This window comes from Sander vitreus, chromosome 6 (assembly GCF_031162955.1).
Source record: "Sander vitreus isolate 19-12246 chromosome 6, sanVit1, whole genome shotgun sequence".
Classification (NCBI taxonomy): Eukaryota; Metazoa; Chordata; class Actinopteri; order Perciformes; family Percidae; genus Sander; species Sander vitreus.
Window position 1 is genome coordinate 7,896,098 of NC_135860.1, and position 25,395 is coordinate 7,921,492.

Consider the following 25,395-nt stretch of genomic DNA (forward strand, 5'->3'; position numbering starts at 1 on the left):
ATTCTGTGGTGTTTTATTCTGTCCAATACATTTTGCTGTATTACGACTACAAATGAGGCCAACATACAACTTAAAATTGCAGCCAATCTAGACACCAGTCCTATAATGCCAATGAGGAAATCGGGGAATTGTTTCACTCTGACATCAGACTTTGTTTTCGATGTTGTGATATAGGTCTTAAATTTCACTTATAATGGTCTTAACAAGTTCTAAAAAATTCTTAAATTTGACTTGGAAACCCTGGACAGAGTAGAACTTTGCATCCTACACCAAACAAATTCTACCTAAGCAGATATTGAACAGGTGGAAGTTTGGTTATGCCAGTCAACTAATGTTATCAAAAGCCACATATGTATTTAATCAGCGACTGTCTTGCTAATTGATAGTTTGGGGTGTGTTTGAGTTATAGACAAATATTTTTTTTTTTATAGATTTAATAATCTTGTGTGGGACCCATCATTTCTGGTTCCAGCCCTGCTTCCATTACAAAAGCTTCGGTTCACAGGCTTGATGTGGCCGGTCGAACTTGCTAAAAGCTGCAAGAATTACAACCAAGACAGAAAGGTCGAACAAGAGATAGAAATAGATGAGCGAGGCCAGAGAAAAAGGGGATTGTTGTGATTAAAAGACAATTATCTGTGCACATCGACTTCCCAGTGTTGTGCGGTGTCAGGCTCGAGCTGAGCTGTTCTATCCCAGAAGGCCTTTGGGAGACAATGGCTACTGTGTCAGGAGGAGGGAGGGGGTGCATTAACAAGTCTTGGGGTTTCATGATACGGCCACAGCACCATGCAACTCTTTTAATACTCCACATGCCACGTTTAGGCTTATATAGTGTGTTTTTATTAATGGTAGTTATAGGAAGGATAAGGTGGCAGGTTGTTACAGGCATATTGCCCAATTTGATGTACAATTGACTTAAAACAAACAATTGACAATGTGGTGAAGTTGTAAATGGACCTTTTTAAAACAGGCTTTAGGCGAACCTCACCAGTAGAGAAAAATCACAATATCATAAATAAAATGTATTACCCAGATTACCTTTAGATTTTGTCGCTTGTTGAATTATGTGTTGAATAGCAGGAGGGTTGCAAAGTGGGACTATTACACAGACTGTAGAAAAACAAAATGTGTTTAAAAGTAGCTTCAGGGTGACCTCAGTTCACTGTGTTGTTCAATCAAAGGACGGAGTCTGTTGTGTCTTGGATCACAGAGGCAGTGGAGATGTTTCTCATACTTAACTCTTGTGTGCCGGCCTTATAGTAAGGTGGAGCAAAGCCCAGTGATATCAGTGCAAAAGTCTTAAGTATCTCTAAGATAAAACAATAATTTTAGTCTAGTTAAGTAGATTTGTACTATACTGCTCACGTCAACATCTAAGTTGTAATTATGACTGGGAAAATTCTATTTATATGAAACCTCCCATATAACCCATAATCCAGATGTGCCAAACAAACATGAACACCTCATGTCAGCTAAAAGTTTGTCAGTCAGTGTAAATAAACCCAAATTCAGTGGTTATACTGTAGTGTTATATTGTAAATGCATGTTTTTATGTTTTTTTTTCATCTCTACTATCCATCCCATATCACAAATAAGAGCAAGTGATACTCTTTATAGGTGATGTTTTTTCAGTCTGTTATATAACTTTTAGTAGTATAACTAAGTATTGAGGTGTTGAACTTTGCAGCTTGGAGCCGAGAAGTGTGACTTTGTGTAAAGAACCATATTAGAGTTTAGGCATGTTTTAGCCCATTTACTACAAATTATGTGTACTTTGTGTATTCCTGCCTTTAAATCATAGCACAGCAAAGTGTTCAAGATGTATTAATAGCCTCCAGTTTTTCATTTGTTTCCATTTGTTTCCATCAATTGACTTGCAGAGACTTGTGAAAGATTATGATTTAGGTATCATCATCATCATCATCATCATCGTTTGTTTCTTTTCTAGTCAAACTTAAATTATTGCTATGTAATGTAGTCCAGATAACCTACAATTGCAGTACCACATTGCAATTAGGTTGCAAGTCATGTTTCTGCAAATTGATTGTTCTTTGGTAGGTAAATGGTTGGAAACCCAGTTGTTGGATGGACGGAAGGTGGGGGAATGCATCAAAACATATTTACCACTATGTCATGCTCTGAAAAGCAGATTTGCTTCACTGGGTTAAACCATGCAAAACCACTGTTTTGGTTCTTTAGTTTGTCTATCATCTGAAGTGCTGACTTGGGTTTTAAGACTCAAAACAGTGACAGATTTAAATAAAAGGCTTCCTTACTACTTCCCCCTCATAGTGGTGCTCATCATCTGCATCACACCCCTACTAAACTCACTTCCTGTCTTTTGTTACAATGACCTCAACAAAAAAATGCTCTCCATCAATTCAAAATGACCAAATACTGTATGCTCAGTTCCATCCAGCATAGAGAAACTGGCCGTGTTGGATAGAAAGGCCTCGGAGCTCAAAGCCTCACCCATATTTGTTGGGGCGAGGGGGAACAGTGTGGCCCTTTGTGACCCCGTGTGTATTTATGAATGGCTGAGCCTCTGGGCGATGCCTCAGAACAATGCTGCTACACTGAAGGACTGATTGTCATATGGGAGGAGTGATGGTGGTGGTGATGATGGTGGTGGCGGCAGTGGTGGTGGGGCGGGCAGTTTATTCTCCACCGTTGGGGCTTGGTACAGAGAGTGGCGAGAGGTCTTGCTGGCAGCAGGCTGGTGTGACGCTTTGCATGTGAGTGTCTAAGCGAAGGCTGCTGGGACTGCTCATACAGGAACTGCTGAACGCTTGGAGAATCGGCCACGGCCACCTACACAGGTGAGCAGCTGCAGTGTGTTTAGATTTTTATTTATTTTTTTATGCCCTTGGGAGGTTTTGGAAATGGAGATTTTTTTAAGTAAGAATGAAGGAAGGGAAAGCAGGCGAGGACAAAATGGAGTGACAAATAAGCAATTACTTCTAATCATTCTCTGTGCTTTCCCTAACCACGTGAGCTGCAACAGAGGGGGGGAGGGTCTATCTATCTATCTATCTATCTATCTGTTATTTCTGTTCTGTAAGGTCATACACCTACAGTCAAGGTGCTTGTTTGTGTAAGCATTCATAGAATGAGTTGATGAGTGAGCGAGTGAAACGATTGAGAGTTAGATGAGTCACAAGTTAGATGGAGTTAGGTAATGAAGAAGTGTGTGGGTGCCTAAATGAATGCATTTGTGAACGTGAGTGCATGAGTGAACGTGTTTTGTGATTATGTATAAGCATGTACACGTGTGTGTGTGTGTGTGTGTGTGTGTGTGTGTGTGTGTGTGTGTTCAGTTAGCTGGGGCTGCTAAAAGCCCAGGCAATCATTACTGGACAGATTTTGCTGTCATTAGTGACGAGCCATTCCTGTAATTACCAGAGCGTATTACCATATCCAAACAGACATCTGATGCCAGGTAGAAGAGCCAGTTATTCACAGCCGACCAAAACAGTTTTAGAAGTAATTTAACAGCAGTGGCCTGGATTACGATAACGAGTGAAATATGTGTTTTCTTTAATGACTGTCAGAAGCCTCCGATTTTCACTGCATCTACAGGTAGAAGAAATGTGGTGGTGCAGTTTTCAAAAGGGAAACACAAGTGTTTCCATTCATGTGTAATAAAAATTAGAATAGTGGTGGTGAAGCTGTGTAGCCTAATTGTAATTTTTAATTATGGCCCTATTGATGCATTTTGAACTAGATCAAGTGCCAAAAAGCATAATCCCTCCAGGATAGGCTAATCACATCAGTGGTGACACATTTGAGATTCAGATTTTGACCTTTCATTATAGCTTCCCTTTTAGGCCAATTAATGCATTTTGTAAGAGTCGATAGACATGTGTGTCAAATGGCTCTATCCAACTAGAATTTCAGTGTAAGATTAAAGGGATTTTTATATCTTATCAATTATAGTGCACTGAGTTTTTGTAATGTAACAGTAGATACCTCATCTTTTATCATTACTTCAAGAATGACAATCCCTCCCACCATTATTTCTTTTAAGCGCAAAGATGTGTCATCCTTTGAAATGATACCAAAATCAGATAACACTGTTTCGGTATGGAACAGCAAGTCAAGTGGATGGTTTTAGCAAGCATTGGGATGGGGCCACACTTTATTTGTCTGTGTGGCCGAACAGGTGACGGCTCCGTTTGTCGCCCCCTTTGGTTCAGAGCGGAAGGGAGAGCGCTCTGATGAGAGAGGAGGCCTGTGGCTCACCATCTGCCCACTGGGCTGGGGATTGCCAGAGTCACCGGCTTTGCAAGGTAGAAAAGATGGAAATAAGGGGTCTCTTGTTATGTTGGTGATCTGCCAACTGAAGCTTACTCTATTGTCATGTTTACTTCATACTCCTAAAATGTGATCTATTTCTGTAGGTCCTTATATTAAAATAGAAAAAAATGCATGCAGCTTTTAAATTTAAACCAAATGCACAAATATATATAGCATCAGTACAAACTTGTAAGCAGGACGTGAGACACACCTACAGCAACGTGTATATACCAAGAAAAACCATCTTGACATCCCATTTTTCTGTGGTTTCTGACGGTATATACTGTATGTATGTATATATATATATATATATATATATATGTATACATGTATTTCTTTTTTTGGAAGTGTTATATATAAATAACAATTCCAAAATAAATCTGTTTCCTTGAAAAATAATAAAAGAGGAACTTAATTGTCACAGCAGCAAAATAAGATACACAAACAGATGCCAATAGACAAAAAAGAACCATTAAACACTAAAATACAACATACGTGATGGGCAAGAAAAATGAAATAGAGGTATGCACCTTACATACACGTCAAAGTCCAGCCTGAATCTTTTATTTATGCCAGCACTCTGCAGTAACTTGAACAGACTGTGTGACTGGATATTGGCATATCTCTGTGTTTATGTTTGTATCTGGTGTGTGTGTGTGTGTGTGTGTGCGGTGCGCTGTGCTCTGTGCTCATCGCAGCTCAGCGCGGCATGTGTGAGAGGGGGAGCAGTCATGTTTTAAGACCATCTGCTCCTCTGGGTATTTTAGTGGGGGCCTTAGCTTTTGATGGACCAACGCACGTCACAGGCAAGCAGCAAAGCGCAAGCTGTGAGCGGGCCTGTTCTGGAAAAAAATCCTCAGTTTCTGCCTCTCACAATGGCCAGTGTTCTGCATACAAGGTTCCCATTCTTTTTCCCCTCTGTCCACGAGCCACGGTGAAGCTCTTGTACAAGGGCCGCAGACGATATTCACAAAGAAAATGTTCTTCTTGGCACAGTCAAATGGTTGTGTGAGCCTTTTGGTTTGTGTGAGCAATTTCATTAATGTGAAATTAAAGGTGTCGTGGCCTGATTTAGCAGAGCTGATTGTTCAGATAGCATCTGTATCCCTGAAGCGTGATGTGGAATAAGTGATTATGTTGAGGTCTGATTGCCTTTGATATTAGAAGAGGAGGTTGTGCACATTGCAGCAAAAAGATCAGATGAAGACAAACTGATGTACTTTTAGATGACATATCTTCAAGACTAAACTGAGCTTTGTCTTTTGGCTATTTCTTGTAGTTTCGTTTGAACTTTTTGTTTCTTTTTTCGTGACAGAAACAAACATGACATGATTATGTTCAATGGGACGCTCACACCGTCTGCTCTTATTTAATGTATACATACTGTCAATACAATGACTATAGTCCCAGCAGGACAATGGAGCAGGCTGAGCTTACAAACAGCACATAGGGGACACAGAGGAAGGTCACATATCTGCACACCCCACACTGAGAAGTGTGTTGGCTTGCCTTATGCTGCATGTGTGTGTAGGGGGGGGTATGGCATGCCGTGTATTCGTTTGTACATGGTTCAAGACCGTAAATGCAGCATTCTCCTCTTCAGCTCTTCTCCACTCTGTTTATTGAGGGATTCCCTTGAGGTTATTCAGGGCTTGGTCGATGCCATCACTTGGACAGTGGCCTAAAGGCTTTTGGACCCTACATGTAACAATGAGAGTGGGAAAAAGTGCCACTTGGATAGACAAGTTGCCTTTGTTACTCTTATATGTAAACTAGGTGGACCTCTGAGTGGATCCATGCTTGTAGTCCACGCCTACAGACATTCCTCAGCAGGGAAAATATTTGATCTGTTATGCAGCTGGAAAGATCAACGATCATGCCCTGAAGCCTTTTTTCATTTCTGAAATTCAAATTCATCCAGACATGGCCTCAGATTCAAACACTGAGTTTAATTCTAAGAACCATTCTAAAATCAAATTATTTATTAAACTAATGTAAATCTGTAATTTACATATTCATCTTGCATGTTCCTCCTACTCTTCGTATATTGCTCTAACGCAGCCTTTGTGATATTGAGTCATAGTTCTTTCACCGCGCAGCGTTTGCCCTTGTGTCTTTGGCCCCCTTAGCACGAAACAGTTCAACTGATGTCAACATACTTTGCTTTGATCTCAGAGGGATGTATGATCATGCCCCAGAGTTGAAGGCATCAAGACACACGGGGCAGATCAGGGAAATGGTGGAACTGAGGAAAGGAATGCTGAGTGGGCCAAAGAACGGCTCCAGAAATGCCTGAAGGCATATTCAGAGCTGCCCACGACACATGTAAACCAGAGCTCACACAGACTCCCTCTCTTCCCCTTCCCCTTGTCTCCTTCTAACATCTCTCTTTATCTCCCTTTTCTATCCTGTCCCACAGAATCAGACATCTAGGATTTGGAGCAAGGCGACCAACTCAGGGAGAACAATCACAACGGGAAGAAGAAGAAGAAGAAGAAGTAGAAGTCCGGACTGAGAGGGAGCAGGAGCCTGGTGCTGAGGCTGGTATGAGGCAAGTGTTTTGTTTATGTGTTGTTTGTTTGTTTGTGTGTGTGTGTGTGTGTGTGTGTGTGTGTGTGTGTGTGTGTGTGTGTGTAAAAAAGTGTGCACACGTATGCTGTGTGCTCTGTGCCAGCCGTTTGTCTGCCCCATCAATGAGGCCATTGTTGTTGATGTTGGTGGTGGTGTCAGTGGCCCTGCCTGGCTGCTCGGCTCCATTCTCTCCTGCAGTTGCTGATGCATGGCCTCTCTGCCTGGACACACTCGACCAGCTCTTGGCCTTTTGTTGCAGCACAGATGGTGGAGCTTGACGCAACATTGGAGAAAAGTTAGGATTGTCACAGCCAACAGTTGTCATTTATTTGCCAAGATGTCTCGAAATGTGACCCCTTTCAATGTGACATGTTCATTTTTTAAAGCGTCTGTAATCGATTTGCAACAATGTATCAAATGTGAAAAGGGGTTGCTCATAGCAATGAACCTACAGAGAATTATCACCTGAATTTGCATCTTTCCTTGGCTTTACAGAGCTTTATAGTGAGTTTTGGTTCACTCTCACCACTCTCATTGTTTTTGGCCACAGCAGACAGCAAAAAAAAGCTCTAAAAAAACCACTGTAGCAGCACCAAACAGTAAACTGTTAGAGATTAGCTGGTAAACATAGTGGAGCATTTAGCAGCTAAAGAGACAGATATTTCTCTCAGGAGTTGGTGGAGACCAAAAGCAGATTTCAAAGAGAGTGAGTACTGGATTTACATGTGCCAGGTGGCCAGAAATACGACAACGAATGAATGACAAGGCTGATCCTTAACTGCTGGATGTTTAAATAATCCCAAATTCCCCATATCACCTTAAAATGTGATGATGTGTCAATGTTGTGTTAACGACTTGTTTCTGCTGCCCCCAAGTGGCCAAATAAACTGTTATTGCAAGTTCAAAGAAGAATAATCTCTATAAACAGATATCCTCATATGAATGCAGAATATGTAGGAAACAGGACAATATTTTGGTATCGGAAGCGTTCTGGTTTCTGTTTGTCGTCCGAGTAGTGTTGACCAATCACTTTTGGCTTTAGTTGCACGCAGGTCAACAGTCCATGCGGAGAGCAAAAGAGGGATTACTAAATTGACGTCAGACCGATAGCTCATGGGTTCCTGGATTGAAAGAAGAGTGGCAAATTAGAAAGTAGAAGGCAGCTATTTGCCAGGTAAACTTCATGTAAGTGTTCAAATATCTATGCATTTGTGAATAATGAACAGCATGACAAATCCATGGCCTCTTGCAATTTCCAGTACAACAGCCTTTTTGCTTCTTCTTCACAAACAAGGCTAGTATTGGTCATGGATTCTCCGTGGGATGTTGGGATGTGTTAATCACGAAGCTCTGATACACAATCCACTCTTGAGCCTGCCATCTGCACACACCGGCTGCTGCAGCATGAGGCTCAATCCTCTGCTTCTACTTCTGCATGTATTAATCATTCCGCAAAAGTAACAGTGGTCTTGATAATAGTACATATTTTATTTACATAGCATTTAAACAGTTGCAAATGTCTTTAAAACAACGTTAACGGCAGTTAGCATGTTGAAAATGTAACTATAAACTAAACACTCAAAAATAATAGGTAAAGCAACATTGCACTCATTGAGTGTAAATAATATTGTCTGATATGGATCATTGTTACCTGCATCAGATTGCAGATGTTTAGTACACATTACAGCAAAAATCATTGTGTGAAATCTGTTGAACACATTAAAGTGTATAAATTAACAACCTTAAATATTACATTGTGAGCAGTCAATGCTAAGTTAGTAATTAAAAGGAATAAGGAAACATTATTGGAGAGAGTGATGAAGTATTTAGTGTTATTATCATTTATTAGTCAGCACATCAGTTTGATTTAACTGCAGAGGTACAGATTATTCCTGTGTTGTTATTATTATCATCATTGGCTGGAATTTCCTTAAAAGAACTATTTTACTTTGAGAGGATGTGCCTTCCCAGTATTTGTTTGTGATGCTAAACCAAAGTTCAGTTCGTTGAATACTCAAAGGTAAAAAGGTAACACACACACACACACACACACACACACACACACACACACACACACACACACACACACACACACACACACAGATCTTCAGGACAAGGTGGACATGGTCACAAAGAGCATGCTCTGATGAAGGCCATAGGCTAAAAACGGATTAGTCCACTTTGTCCTAAATATCTGTCTGTGTGCTACCTTTTCTACCTTTGGGTATTCAACGATGGCGTTACAATTGTTTTCCATTTTATTTTGATTCAATAAGCACTGCTATATGTTTTCTCTGGCTGATGACCATGTATACTGTAGCTATTAAACTCACTGCATAGAGCCGGCATGCTATATTTATATATATAGCATTTATGAAGTAAAAGTTGATTAATTGTACTACCTGTTGAAGCTAACTATGGAGGTTCTTTAAAGTTATTGTAATGATGTGTACTTTCATTCAATTTAAGGGACATGATTTTCTTAGTTTACATGCACAGGTTAGGTTTTGGGAGTTTAAATTATTTTGGTAATTCAAAGACCCAAAGACTTCCGTCTCTCACATGACGCTTCACTCACCCTCACACCTATTACATGTGCATGTGACACAGACAGAGATATCATAGTGCCTCAACATAAAATTACAAACCTTTTTACATACAGTAAAGTAGTGTTGAATCAATAAGTGATATGATTATCGATAAATGGCAGTTGAAAGTGAGGTTGATATATAATAGCTTGATTGACAACAGAACAGAATCAGCTTTATTGGTATGTGTCCACATACAAGGAATATGACTCTGGTTTTAAGTTGCTCCCAATGTACCTACACACATGACCAAGAACAATTAAGACAGCAATAGGAATAGAGCTAAAAACAAGGACAACAGAGCTGAACAAATAATGGTAAAACATAAACATAGGACTATTATGTGCATACAAGTAGGCTAGGTGAAAATAGGTGTACATACAGTATTTAGATGTATATAAAAAGTAACAACAACATACAATGTCTATACATGCCTCTTTGTGGATCCAGAACCGAGTTGATATTCCAGACTATGAACAGAGAGACAAGAGAAGAGAAAAGCAACAAAAAACAACCAGACACAAAAACATAAAGATATCAAGTGAGCAACAATCTGTAGTGGGATTTTAAAAAAAGAAAATAATTTAATTTGGCTGTGATAATAAATGTTTTAAGTGCCTTAACTGGTGCTATTTCTTTAATAAATGCAGTGGCATTTGTTATATAATTACTGAATTCCGTTATTGGTCTCCCCTTACGTCCTGATTTATTTTAACTATAGCGCAGATAGTATCAGATGCTGATGACATGATGTGTGGTGACTGGGGTTTGGTGTTGTGTAAGAGCACGGTCAACAGTGAGTATCATTCATTGGATGGGCTTACGTATGGCGGCCGTAATGAGTGACTCCACTGAGGGAGAGGGGTGGGGGAGGGGAGAAGCAGGTGTTGGCTGAAGCTGAGTTTGTGTATTTAATTGTGTCACTTACTACGGCTCTGTGAGAGCAAGGGGGCTGTGAGTGATGTCATGCCCTGATGATGCTGATGTCACTATTTTTTTTGTTTCTTTTACAGAGAAGAAGGCTGTCAAGCTGTCTGGATGTGAGTGAGCACCCTCTAGTGGAGCTGCTGACACGCTGTCCTGCAGAGCTTCTGTTTGTTTCTAACCATCAGCATTTCAAGGTAGAACCACAGTTCAAGTCAAAGCACAGTTTGCTAACAAAAATGTACTTCATGGTGCTTTTGTAGATAAATAATGTATGTCTTTGACTCTTGGCTGCTGTGTTTTATCATCAATATTTTGTTTCATCTGGGGCATGAAATAAGCTTTTGTGTTTAGACGAAAACTGATACAGGGCCATCTGTGATGAGTACAAAAAAATATGAAAGTGGAATTGCTTGTTGGCAAATGTTTCCAAATGTTTAATTTTGCAGAGGAACATATTGTGATGCGAACATCGCCTAACTCCAATTTTGGTGATAAGTGATTCAGTGAAAAGATTTTCCTCTGTGGGCTGAGCAAATTGTACAACCTTTGGGACTTTTAAACAATTTTAAAATGCATAGTCCTAAAGATCAAAACTACTTTGTTTTTCTTTGTGGTTTTCAAAAGCTGTTTATCAAACACGTTCTACTACTTTTTGATGGCATTTTTGGTACCTGATGCTATACTCAAAACCCAGAAACCAAACTGTTAAATCTCAGAAACATTGTGAGTATTTATGTGATTCTTGGAGGTAGATGTAGTGTCTGAGTCACACAGCAGCACCAGAGCTGTAAACAAGACATTTCATGTTTTTTTCTCTCTTGATGAAGAATGTGTTGTGACTGACAGGATCTTATTTGTTCCAGACGTCTATGGTCCAACGTTGAGCAGAGACCATGTGGTGTTTGGAGCTGCTCTTACCACTGCTGTTGATCATTAATGGTAATACATTCCTGTTCCTCTTCCTTGTTTGATGGTAGACATATTCTTCTATTGTGCCTCACACTAGTCACTATGCATGCAGTGATTTTACACTCTGTCTCCAGTGGTGGAAGAACTGTTCAGATCCTTTACGTCAGTAAAAGTACTAATACCACACTGTAAAAATACTCTGTTACAAGTAAAAGTCCTGCATTGAAAATGTTACTTAAGTAGAAGTATGTAAGTATCATCAAAAAAATGTACTTACAATAATAAAAGTAAAAGTACTCTGCAGAAAAATCCTCACATTTTAGAAACTGGAAACGATCCAAACAGTTCTGTCAGTCAACTAAGTGTTGTACTTGTAGGCCTATATTCAATTTCAATTAAATTGTATTTATAGTATCAAATCATAACAGGAGTTATCTAGACTTATCTTATCTAGAGTAGGTCTAGACCACACTCTATAGTTTACAAAGCCCCAACAATTCTAGTAATTCCCCCAAGAGCAAGCATTTAGTGCGACAGTGGCGAGGAAAAACTCCCTTTTAGGAAGAAACCTCGGCAGACCCAGGCTCTTAGTAGGCGGTGTCTGACGATACCGGTTGGGGATGTGCTGAACAGTGGCAATAATATTCACAATAAAGATAATGGAACAGTGACTACAAATGGTAGTCGTAGTAGTTCATGTCATAGCAGGGCACTGCAGGGCGTTACAGGATGTAGCGTGGTACAGCAGAGCATAGCAGGACGTAGCAGGACACTGCAGGGCACCGCAGAGCATAGCAGGGTGTAGCAGGGAGTGCAGCAGGACCACGGCGACAGCTGCAACCAAGATCTTGGTGCCATCCTAATCCAAGGAAATATACTGGCCGAAAAAAACAAAAACATAAGGACTATATTGTTGGGTATTTTAAATAATCTATAATAAAATATCGTATTTTATAAACTACATGTGTTTTCTGTGCAAAAATCTTAATTTGTAAAGTAACTAGTAAAATGTCAGATTAATGTAGTGGAGTAGAAAGTACAATATTTCTCTCTGAAATGTACTGGAGTAGAAGTAGAACGTGGCATGAAACGAAAAGAATCAAGTAAAGTACAAGTACTTTGCACTTGCATTTGTACTTGCATACAGTACTTGAGTAAATGTACTTAGTTACATTCCACCACTGTCTATTTCTGATCTTCTCTCAGATGCCAGCTGCCAGTGGAACGTTTGGGTACCTCGGGACATCTCGGCCATGACCAACTCCTGTGTGGTCATTCCGTGCACCTTCATGTATCCGTCTGGTATCAGGCCGTACCGTGGCACTCACGGTATCTGGTACTTCGGCCAGCCGTACCCTCAACTCTTCCCTCCCGTTGTCTTCAAATCACGCACAGACGTTGTGCACGAGAGCTACAAGGGCCGCACCAAGCTCCTGGGTGACCTGCACCAGAGGAACTGCACTCTGCTCATCAACAACATTGGCACAGAGCACTCAGGGAGATACTACTTTCGTGCTGACCTTGGTGGAGCCAACATGTATACGTACCCAGACTTCTCTGAGCTCAAAGTTCTGGGTAAGTCACTGATCAGACTATCAGATCTGTAACCAATAAACCAGAAATATGAAATCCGTAATAGTAAAGTTTTGTCTTTTAATCATTTCAACACAAAGGCTGAAACTATTCTTTCAAAAGACCTTTCCATTTAATCTTTATTTGTCATTTCCATTCTTTTATTCTACTTATTTTGTATTATTGTTTTAGATTTTGTACGGTACTGTTATATTTTCATGATTGGTACAGTATATTTTGCTCTAGTTTTAACTTAACATTCCCGTACACACTTTTAAAAGAATGTGGACTTGTGCGTCCCAGACGACCTCCGAATGTGGTCTAAGTGATTAGATCTTAATTCATACTAAAATGCCTCCTGTCCTGGGTGCATTCTCACCTGAACTGTAGAGCTGTCCATCTGTGATCAGGTCACTCAGAACAGATGTTAAAACCAGGTGAAAACAGGGCTTATGATCTCTGCATGGAGATAAAATACTGCTTTACTAATGAAGTTCCTCTTATTATTATTAAGACATCCAGTAAAGTCTTTGTATTCCTGTCCACCAGATCAACCCAACATCGATGTCCCAGAGGAGATTGTCAGCGATGAGAGTTTGGAGCTCACATGCTACGCTCCAGACAACTGCCCCGACATGACTCCAGAGATCCAGTGGATGTACACCGACTACCTGCCTGACCCAGAGTTCAGCACTGACTACCTGGAGGAGAGCAACACGGCGGTACTCTCCAGCACCCTCACCTTCACACCCAGACCCATGCACAACGGGCAGCTCCTGGGTTGCAGGGTCTACTACCCCAACACCACACTGGTCTATGAGAGGCTCATCTCTCTGGACGTCAAGTGTAAGTTAAAAGGCACCTCGCACTATAGGGCCATTGAGTAATAACGATGCTTTTCCACCTCTGTCTATAGTCTTAAAGGGACTGTTGTGTGTGACATGCCATACTAGAGTCCCAACAGCAATTATGATTCCTATCAAGCTAATTTCATTCTTGAGTGTCTTCCAGGAAAAGGTTAATAAGTTTCCAAAAACTCAAACATATCCTGTTTAGTGTTTTTGTCATGCACGCATACATCACTGTCCTACATTGAGTTATATGTTGCAAATTCGGTTTAATTATTTAAAATGAGTGTTGTTCAGACACAATGTCCTGGGACATTAAATTCTTTGTGTTACCTTCCGTCCCAGATGCTCCACGTTCTGTTTGGGTGAACGTTTCCTCTGAGGTGATGGAGGGCAGCTCTGTGATGCTGCACTGCGAGGTGGACAGTAACCCTCCTCCCAGGATTTCCTGGATGTTCGGAGACCAGGAGCTGCTATGGGACACGGCGTCCAATGTCTCCCTCTCCCTGGACGATGTGACGCCTGCACAGGAGGGAATCTACACCTGCGTTGGGGACAATGGCTACGGCACCATGAACACTTCACTGTACCTGGCTGTCAAGTGTAAGTCTCTGAGAAAGTTGTTGTGTGTCCTGATTCCAACATATTGTACATTCAATTTGTATGTAGCAGGGAATCAGGACTCTGCAAGTTACACTGCATTTAAAAGTTTAGGGGATTATTTACAATGAGTTTGGATTGTACAATTAGCTTGAATTCTCCCATCAACACAATTAAGGAATAGTCTACTGAACATGTTTTGAGTATCAAATACTCATCCTCTGTAGGCTTATAATGTGGCTCTTAAAAGTTTGCAGATTGTGTCTGGGTGAAGTACGGAAACTTTTCTCGGCCTGGATTCAGTTACAATGGGTTTAAACACAAAAGCCTCTTCAATGGATAAAGCTTCAAAAACATTGGTAGAAACAGAACTCCAAAAGGAATGATAATGTTTCTCTGTAACTGCTGCATGTGTACAGTAAATAAACAAGTTTTTACTCACAAGTTTGCCATATCAACTTAAAAGGACTTCAATCAATTGATATTAAAGAATGTTACATTTTGGATTTTCTTACAGTGTACTTGATAACAAAGTATTTTCCAAAATCTAAATGTTTTGCAGACCCTCCCCGCGAGCCCCTTGTGAACGACTCTATGATGGTACTAGAGGGATCCTCACTGGCCCTGCACTGTAGCACCCAGGGCAGCCCGGCCCCAACCCTCACCTGGCTGAAAGACGGGGAGCTGGTGGGCACCATCACCGCCGACGAGCTGTCAGTGTTGGAGATCGTAGAGATCACACCGCAGGGAGATGGGCAGTACCGCTGCCTGGCCGAGAACGAGCACGGAAGAGCCAGTAGCTCCTTCAACATCACTGTTGAGTGTGAGTGCTTCACTGTCCTTCATGGCAGTAGTGTAAAAAGTAGCTAGGACATAGAATGATATGATGAATGATTTGATCTGCAGATCAAAAGGATCATAGCAATACTTGGATCATCTGTAATGAGCATTTCTAAAGATCTTGTTTAAACTTTTTTGAAGTAAAAAAACTTTTTTTATTTACATATTCCTACTTCCATTAAGAAAATAAACATTTTGGCCCAGACCAAAATATCAGAATCAGAAAGCAGTTTATTGCCACAGTAGTGGAACTACATGGAATTTGCCTTGGTGATTGGGTGCATACATACAAACAAACAAACAAACAAACAAACAAACAAACATATTAAACATGAATAATAATAAACAATAAATACCGAAACGGAGACAAATATATACAAAGTGGTTGTTTAAGCATGTTTTGTGAGATAACTATTTTTCATATTCATATTCAATGCTGTTATTGTAGCTCTTTTACTCTGTTGCCTCCTTCTTCAATAGATGCCCCTGTCCTTCTGGAGGAGTCAAAGTGCACAGTGGTGAGGGAGGGTGTCCAGTGTGTCTGTATCGCCACAGGAAACCCAGAACCCACCATTGAGTTCTACCTGCCTGACCTGAACATCACCATCAACGAAACAGACGGCCGGTACAACTTCTACACGCACACAGACGGACACACTTCCACGGGTATGATCAAGTTGCGGGAGAAAGGCGAACGGGTCGACAACGGCGGCCCTGCCGTCAACGTCCACTGCAGCATCTACAACATGTATGGGAGAGAGAGCATACACCTGGAGCTACAGCAGGAGAGTGAGTTGAGACTAACTGTACACCAAAACAGATGACTTACTTGTGATTTTTGTTGTAATGTTTGATAAAACCATATCAGAATGTCCTCCGTCTGCCTCTGCCTCCTCCTCACCATCTATCTAATAGCATTCCTATGTGTTATGCAGTAAGTCTGGTGATATTCTATGTTTTTCTTTATGTCAACAGAGCCCTATGAAAAGACCAAAACCAACTGTAAATTGATCCTATTAACAAGTTTTGTCTGTAAAACGTAGTTTTCTGTGCCATAGAGCTCCATTGTTGCCCAAAAACTATTAAAAAAAAACACCAAAGAGACTACGTTGCACTGGGTAACATATTTCCTTTATTACCATGAATATAATTATGGGCACTCTAGTTTGTTTTGAGCCAATCCCATATACACTGTCCTGCTGCCATAAGTTAAATTAATTGTGTATTGATCCACAGCAGAAAATAGTCCCCAACAAATGTACTATTTCCTTCTGTTTAAGTAAAGTTTACGAAAAACTCCAGTGTCCAGCTGTTTAAGGGGAATACTGTATTAAGATTTATAAAGTTCTCAATGCATACAGTATGTACATATTTCTATATATAAATATGTGGAATGTACTTTCATTTACATTACCAAAGGCAGGTAAAGGTAGAGCATGTCCTCCAGTCATCAATTACAGAGCATTCACTTATTTTATCACATTGGTATATTATCCAAATGGACTATAGTGTAAATCATTCATATTTTCTATTAGTTTCTACTAGTTTTCTATTTCTGTATTAAGAAATTAAACTACATATTTGAAGTTTGTATTTAAAAATGTCTCTTAAGTAGGGATGGATGTACTTGGGTGTAGGAGTATTTAGAAACAGACGAAAAGGGCTTTCACACCAAAATGCACTAGTTGACATTATGCAGAAAAAGGTCACTGTTTCCAATGGACAGAGTGTCTCTCTCGGCAAGCTATAGCAGTGAGCAAAATGCTGATTTTTTTGCCTGGTTTTGCTACCAAAGTAACTAAATTAAGACTAAAAGTAACTCAAGTAAAAAATGCAACATCAAAAATGTCAAAAACATCATAGGAATGTGCTACTTTTCACTTTTAACATTACCTCATGCAACGGTTGGTCCTGTGGGATTGGTCTGAAACCTGCATAACACATTTGGTTATGGGATTCATGGGATCATGACAGGAAGAAAATAAGGATTATTTCAGCCTTATCCTTTAATTATCCTTTAAATTATCCTTTAAATTATCTCGTCATAAAAGTACATGATGGACATTATAAATGGATGTTTGTGTTTTTAGAAACTAACATTAGAATTAGAATTATTTTCTTCTTTTCTTACCTATTGTCTTCTCATTGGAAAAACAAAGAGCTTCTCTCCCTAAATAGATGCAATCCTGTTGTGATTAAGTCAATCCCTTAATGTTTGGTAGGCTACATATTGGAGTTTTAAAATGGTGTCTTCCTCTTCCCTATGCTCTTCTTTTCCTTAAGTGTGCCTTCTTGTCGGCTAGGTGCACAGTTTTTCTATGTGTAGTTCATTATGTTGATCAATAATTGACTCGTATACCCAGTTTTAAAAAAAGATTTTGATCACCTTTGTTTTCAGAAAAGTACATGATGGCAGTAATAGTTGGCACCATTGGAGGAGTGGCGGTCATAGCCTTCATCATTGCAGCAGTGAGATACGTTGGTCATAACAACAAGAAGTGAGTATAAATGGCAAACTAATGGAGAGGCCGATGCGAGGCAGAAGTAGTCGTTTTCCTCACTAAGCATTTTCTAAAATCCAAGGAAACACTTGAGCCTAGTCATCCATTCTAAAACACATTGATGCACATTGTATATGAGTGAATGTGGGATTGATGTGGACGTGATAATCATTTATCCAGAGCAATTTAGCAGTTTCTTTGCCACGACAAGTCCCCCGTTGAAATCCCTGGAGATCCACATTGGATGCCTTGGGGAGTGGGTCAGCAAGCTGGACTAACCTTATATTTCGAGTCCCTGCTCTGACACTGCTTCTGTATCCTTGACCTGCTATGCTAAATTAAAAACCCAGGTAGTCCTCTTAACAAAGGTGCTTTATTTTAGCCTCAAGGCATATTTGGACCCCACCAATTTGCACGCTTTCTCTGACAAATCACCCCTGAAGTGGGTGTGAGCTCAGCGACTAAACCCATAAAATAACCACATCACCTCACACCCACAGTTGGCCTCCAGCTTAACCTTACAGAGCTTGTTGTTTTAAAATGGATGCCCAGGCTTGGCGTGTCGCCCTGCGTTAGTGGCAGTCGAGACCGAGTCTGATTATGTGACTCCGTCCCCCAGAGAGAATGGCAACCCTAGGCAGGACGTGGTCCTGGAGAACCCAGCTTTGTACTACAGCGCAGTCAAGAAGGACAAACAAAATCTGAGGAAGAAAGTGGTGAGACATACTGATGTCAATGATTATGATTATGATGGATGGGTTGGGTGACCATTCTCAGATTGTTTGGGGTTACAGTTTTGTGTAATGCAACAAGTTGTAAATTATGAGACCCCATTTTGACCTCTGACAATGAGGGAATAGGAGTCTCTCCCACTAGCAGTCCAGTGGCTCCAACCATGACCTTTCCAGACACTGTTTTCTCTTGCTTTCATCGCTTCTCTGCGTTTTTCTGTCTGTTTTTCTCTCCCCTAACTCTCGCACAGCTTAAGACAGAGCTGTTGGGCTCAAAGTTTAACTCCATTCTAGAGGAGACTACGGTAAGGTTCCTAAACAAATCCCCATTAAAAACCACAAGCCTCAGTGACAGATGCATCTCCTTGCATTTCAGCTTCTGTGTTCTGTACACTGCCGTTTGTTTCCGAAACTGCCTTCTGCATGGCTGCCTCATTGCTAACACAAATTGCCAAACTAACAGGAAACATCTCAGTCTCCCTGTCAGTTGTCGACCAGTAACCACTAACACTTTTTCTTTATGTTGTCTGTCGCATTCTTCTGTCATCTGAGGTGCCACCGGCACCTTGCCAGTCATTTGTGCCGCTGATCGGTCCTTCTGTCTGCAGGGAGAAGACGGGGATTATCAACCTGTGGGCTCTATGGCAGGACTGGAGAAGCAAGAGCTGAATTACGCTGCTCTGGAGTTTATCGGGGCCAGGTCCAGGGAGGGGGCCTCAGGGAGGGGGGATGATGGCAGCAACTACACGGAAATCAAAGCCAAATGAATCGCGATCCTTCCCTGATCCCTCGGCAATGCGAGACACAGTGGCAGCCCCAACACATGTCCTGTCTCATAAACTGTGTAATAACCCTCCTTCCTCTACTGGATTCCATCCTGCATATGACTCTTTTTTTCTCATTTCTTCAGATTTGTCACATATAATGTTGATGCCACTACTCCCTCCCAGCCTCAAGCTGCCCCTTCTCTATTGGACGCCCATTCACATGCCATCATTTGGGAAAACTGGTACTTTTTTGGGTCGGAGCATGACCAACTGGACAATGTAAAAGGAAGTATGTTAGCCTCAGTTGTAGTACATGGGCTCTAAAACATGCAGTGTTAAACAGCGACCATGTTTTTTGTTGCTTTCTCCATGTTCTCCATTGTGATTGTCAATGTTATTGTCAAAAGACAGACATCTGAGTGCTCGCATCCGTCTCACTATTTGCTCTACATCTGTGTCTTGTAACTGTCACTGTGTCTACTGCCAGTCGAAGCATCAGGGCAAGGAGTAACTGCACTTTTTGTTCCCTTATATTTATGTGTGTCTATCAGCAGAGAGCAAACCTCTCTTCTCTCCTTCCTTTAGTTAATTACATCCCGAAAAGATGAGTGACTGAGGCTAGAGATGGAAACGCATCTTAGCATCTTATTTACACGTAATTGTATTTAATGTGTGCTGTGACTCGGTAGCCTCTCAAAAAAATGAAGAAATGTCATTATCACTTTTGATAATAATTGAAGAGGTTTTGTAAATTCAAGTGGTACACTGTCCAGTTCTGAAAAATGCCACAACTTCTTTCCAGTATTTTCCAGTTAACTGTAGAATTTGTAGAGATTTTGGGTGAATTTCCTTCACTGTGGCCAAAATGTCTGTCTCATCTTCTACTTCTTCTCCTTAAAGCATGGGTTCTAGCTCTCTGATTGATCTGAAAAGTACAGCACAACTTATTTGAGCGTGAGTGGCAGAAGTGTTATCTCATTTAGACAATGTGCGTGTTTGTATGCGTGTGTGTGTTCGAATTGTGCTGAAAGATCATTGATCACTGGGGTCTTTGGGAAGTCCAAGCATCACTTCACCAAGTTGATGCTTTTTTCTCACATGGTTGCATCAGATGTTTGAATGACAAAAAGTGATGCTGACTAGCCAGCTGGTTGTGCTATTCAAAGACATTTGATGAACCTGTGATGTAATATCAAAGCACACTAATTGTCTAACTTGATAATGATGGTGTCAATAATATATATATATATTAATAAGACGTATATTGATAGGGAATGGATGTCAGTATGTACAGTAAATACCCAACATGACTGTTTTGCCAACAGGCGCTTAAATTATGGATACAAGCCAGTGTGAGAAGTACATACATTCTATTTTGTCACACATCATTCAAATACATTTGACTGAACATTGTCTTAATATGAGCTTGGTGAATAGTACCAACATCAACCTACTGTGCACTATAGTCAAAGTCAAATCCGAGGCTGTGTTTACATGCAGGCAGTGACCTTCTTATTGACTATAATTGAGGCTGATTTAAAGTACAATACCACCTGTGTACTTTTCTATTAACCCTTGAAAGGGAATTACAGCAAAAGCAAAGATACAGGGGCCGAGATATCCAGACTTCTCCCAACCCACTGTATTCCACTTTACCCACAGAGCAACCAATAGTATCTTTTTTTTAGGCCCTCCATGCCTGGTATTGGCCCATGTCTTTCTAAACCCCATGCGCCTTTTTTGTAAGTCTGTATTTTCTCAGACTTTACAAAGCAGAGTTGCATTATAGGAGGACATTATGCAACTGTTTTCACATTCTGAGCTGTACTGCCCATGACAAATACCTGACCTTTACATCAGTAAGTCAGTGGAGTATCCCTTTCATTTATGTGAATAGTCTCAACCCACCAATGAAGCCATCACTGTGCTTCCTCTGCTTCTTCCACTTTGAATCACATCTTGCATGTCCCACGTCTCTGTTTCTCTCACAACTCATTGACACACTGCAGCCTTTACTTACTAACATGGTCTGCCATTTTAAATAAGACAACATTTAATCGTTTGATTGATATTTTAAATGGGTCTACTCACTTTCAGTCAATGTAGGGAAAATGCAAATAGATATTTACTATGTATTGTATGTTGGATTGTTTTAACACTTTTGGCGTCTAAATGAATCATGCAAAACAATTACCTTTTCTCTGCAAGAAACGATTTTTAAAATACTGAAGGTAGCGGCTGCAGTTTGATTTTAAACATAAATTATGCAACTTGTCCACTGATTTTCTCCTCCTAAACAGACATTTTTACTCTGTATGTATTGATTTTGATAGAGTGCTCAAGTGGACACTAAAAGCTAGCTAGAGATGTGCAATGATCTCTTCTTGAAGACTTAAATTACTTTTGATACACATACTCTGACTAAGGCTTTATAAATGTATGTTATAAAACAACACTGCACTTTGGCAGTCTCATTTAAAATGATGGATTAAGTTCATCGAGGCAGCAGTGTGTAGCAGGAGTACAAAACACAGCAAAGGGCTCTCACTGTGGCAACTCCATATGTGGGTAGACTGTTCATGGGCAGCGATGGCAATATGAAAACAAAATTACACTATGAGGAGTACTTCAGTTTAAGCTGCTCAAATGAACCTAATAAATAAAAAATAATAAATCTCTCTCTGCCAAAAGCCCAGTTTGAATAAACCATGTTTATGAAGCCTCGGGTTCTCTATGAAGCAGGGCAAAGAAATACAATGAGGAAAAGATGTATAGGGTCATTTTTCATACCCATTATGCTGTGCAGTGTGTAAACTACACATGAAAGAAGTGAGATCTTGCTCACCAGTGTTGGTGGTAATGTATTACAAAGCCATGCATTGTTACAATTGTTCACCTGCAGCTGAGTGAAGGCATCACCGTCACTACTTTAATAGTCACATTACAGTTACTGTTGTAACATACGAGTTGCTGCAGGTTTTCATTTTACCTCTTTATTGACACAATATCTTTGGGAAGCATTCCTTTGTCTTATCCAGCCTCAAGTCATGTATGAAGTATTAAAATTGAACATGTATTAGTGCACACAAATGAGCCATTTGACTGAAGAAGTCAGAATTAAATACTGGAGATTATTTTTAAACCTGAGCAAATCTATTACATTCCACTACAAAATGTAGTGGTATGTAATACAATAAGCTAGGTATAGGGGGTTTTGAGCAGAAAAACACACTCCAAGCCAAAACAGGTTAAAAATGCAGTTCTCTGTGCATGTAAACAAAGCTTTTGTCATCCAGCTATTCTGACTCAGATTTGCCTTTTATTAAGACATTGTTCTGTTGACTTAATGATGGATATGCTGGCCAGCATTCTTAAATTGCCTGTATGCACAAAGTCAATAACCACTTCCTGTCTTTGAATGCCTCACAGTTTTTATTTATTTTTTATTAAATTTTTTTGAAAAAGTAGAAATATCAAATATGTCTTACCTAATCTTTTGTCACAGTGTGTTGTAAAGCAAATTTGTCCTATACTTTGTTGTGATCATAATTATCATTATGGAGATTTTTTTTCTTCTACACATACTGTATGATTGACACAATAATCAAGATCAGGGTTTTGCACTGTTACTTAATGACAGTAGGATTTCTGCAATGATGTAGTTTGCTTGCTCTTTTATTTTAAACAAGTCTTTCATGCCTCAAGCAAATTCATCTGTCTTCAGTTCCACGCAAACATAAATAAAATAAAAACAATACAAACTGGAAACAGTTGATTATTGATAGAAAACAACTGAACTGTCTGTTTCTCATGCTGTCTCTTTTCTTTCTTTTGAAAAGCAACATAATGAACCTGTGTGCCGTGCCCTTTTTACTTTTTAGTTGTACTTCTTTGGTTAAGTGAACAAAGCTAAATCACAAAAATGGTTGAATACATCTCTTAGATAAGGTGAGGCTGCTTTCTTGATTAAAAGCAGAGAAGGGGGAGGAAAAGAGAAAGAGTCACTTAAGAGCAGAGTCCCTCAGCAGATACCACTGTGGAGAGAAAAATAAATAAGGCAGAGAGGGGTAAAACAACTCGTATCTTATAAATGTATTTTTGAGTGGAATAATAATTATTTAATGGATCCATGCTGTTGTTGAGCTGTTCATATAGCAACTTGTGTTACAATATTATGTATAGTACAGTAAATCGTTTTGTCTCATAGATGTGAAGGAAGTTAAAATTATTGGGAACACAAGTGTGAAGGAGAGTGAGACTCGCTCATCATGTGGACGAAATCCTCCGACAAAAACATATAAAATGGAACCAAAATGAATCTGCAGAACGACCCTGGCACCTTCCTGCAGCAAGAATGTAGAATGGACACTTTGGTCATCTCTAACATGACAACAGACGATTCTGGACTGTAAACATCTGAACAACACCCTGATGGAAACAGTTGATGTAACAGTGATATGTAAGTACGTTATACAACTGTTATAATACAGAACATTTCCTGTAGAATTTTCCTCTTTTTTTCTTTTTTCTAAACCTTCTAAATTGATCCTGAATAACTTCCACAGCTCTGCACCTTTAGTTTATAATGGACATTTCAAAGTCCTTGGGCCTATGGAGGCATTGGGAAGGCTTCTAGGTGGTTCTCAGCCTCACTAGAGCCACATGTTTAGTATAGTCTCGCTTGCCTGACCTATCTCCACAGCGCTGTAAGGTCACTGTTAGATAGTAAATGCTGTAAACATATTTTTTTTGTAAAACTTTACAACCATTCCCCAAAAGAACCAAGCAGGGCTGCCTTGTTGCACAATGCACATTTTCTTCAAAACTTGCCATTTTCAGCGAATAGCTTGCCAGCACCAAGTTTGTTTCCAGGGACATCCAGTGGAAGATCCAGCGGTGTCGGATGTTCCGGCGATCATCTGGTAAATTAATTGCTGTCGATCCAGACTATGTTTAGAATAATGAAATAATTAAAACTCTGTACACTATACAGTTGGAACATTGTTAGACTTTGGGGCCCTCTAGTGGCAGTATTAAAAAAGAATCATGCAGTTTGAATTAAGAACTAGGATTTAACAACACATACTTTTTATCTGCAGGAATGTAATGCCTTTAAACAGTGATGGGAGCTAACTAATGAATCAACTAATGACTATCTTTGCCAATTGACCATCATTATTTAACTGGCACTGCAGATATTAACAGTTATACAGACCATTCATGCACATCCTACTATGCACATACAGTAATGTATAATGCATTACAATATAGAAGGATAGTTGGTAGATAAGTATGTTTGTTTTGTTAAGATGACAAGCTTTTCTTAAGCACATAAACGGTACTTCCCCTTTCTCAAAGTGTCTCACCCCTTCACAGTCGTGAAGTCTCTCTCTCTCTCTCTCTCTCTCTCTCTCTCTCTCTCTCTCTCTCTCTATATATATATATATATATATATTGCGCAAAGGGAGGGGAAAAACAAAAGAAAGAGGAAGAGTCAGTTCAGAGCAGAGCCACTCCTCAGCAGAGACCACTGTGGAGAGAAGAGAGAAGCAAAACACATATACCTTATTTTTTAAATATGTTTTTACATTTTAAATTAAAACTGTAGTCAAAGTAATTTTTCCTTTAAATCCCTTTATGAATTCTTTGCTTGTTAATTAAAGTGTGCATTTAATTAGGATTGGGTTAGGGGAGATTTGCATGTAGAGCTGCTACAATTAGTATTTAGCAGCTATATGGAACATATATTACAAAGTGCTTTATAAATACAACTGCCAAGGGACTCACAACCTTGAGGACGATTAAACCATGTTTATTATTGTGATGACAGAAAATGTGAATATGCAAGATCCTGTATTTAAATCTGTCCTGTGCTCTGGATCTGATCCTGAAATCAGCTGGACGTGGAGAAGAGCAGGAGAGAAGGACTCTCACATCACAGGAAGCATCACTGCTTTCAGGACTGAGAATCTGACTGCTGTCACTCAGAGACACAAATGTTAACATAATAACAACTACAACAGAAAAGCAAACATACAAAAATAGTTTTCTTTTATTCCCAATAAAATATGATACATGATGGAATGCGATATTATGTACATGTCACATGATTCATGTCAGTGTCAGTTTCAGGACAGAAGAAATAATGTCATACACTAAGCAGAGACACTTCCATGACAGCGGCCCTCATAGAATATTGCAGAGATTGTGTTAAACGGTTATAACTATGTTTATGTATGAAG

General features: G+C 39.9%; 1 protein-coding gene across 2 annotated transcripts; it reads left to right on the plus strand.

Annotated features, from left to right (window-relative positions):
- The first annotated feature begins 6,681 nt into the window (after positions 1-6,681).
- Positions 6,682-19,577, plus strand: mag (myelin associated glycoprotein). 2 transcript variants are annotated; one of them, XM_078252325.1, is made up of 11 exons: positions 6,682-6,850; positions 10,472-10,579; positions 11,249-11,324; positions 12,501-12,869; positions 13,416-13,712; positions 14,060-14,317; positions 14,877-15,137; positions 15,635-15,943; positions 17,553-17,652; positions 18,275-18,371; positions 18,995-19,577. In XM_078252325.1, the coding sequence occupies exons 3-11, from the start codon at positions 11,279-11,281 to the stop codon at positions 19,151-19,153; spliced, it is 1,896 nt and encodes a 631-aa protein (XP_078108451.1). In that variant the 5' UTR covers positions 6,682-6,850; positions 10,472-10,579; positions 11,249-11,278; the 3' UTR covers positions 19,154-19,577. The 2 variants fall into 2 exon arrangements, with proteins under 2 accessions (XP_078108451.1, XP_078108452.1); XM_078252326.1 differs by lacking the exon at positions 18,275-18,371 and having other exon boundaries at positions 18,995-19,146.
- The last annotated feature ends 5,818 nt before the right edge of the window (positions 19,578-25,395 follow it).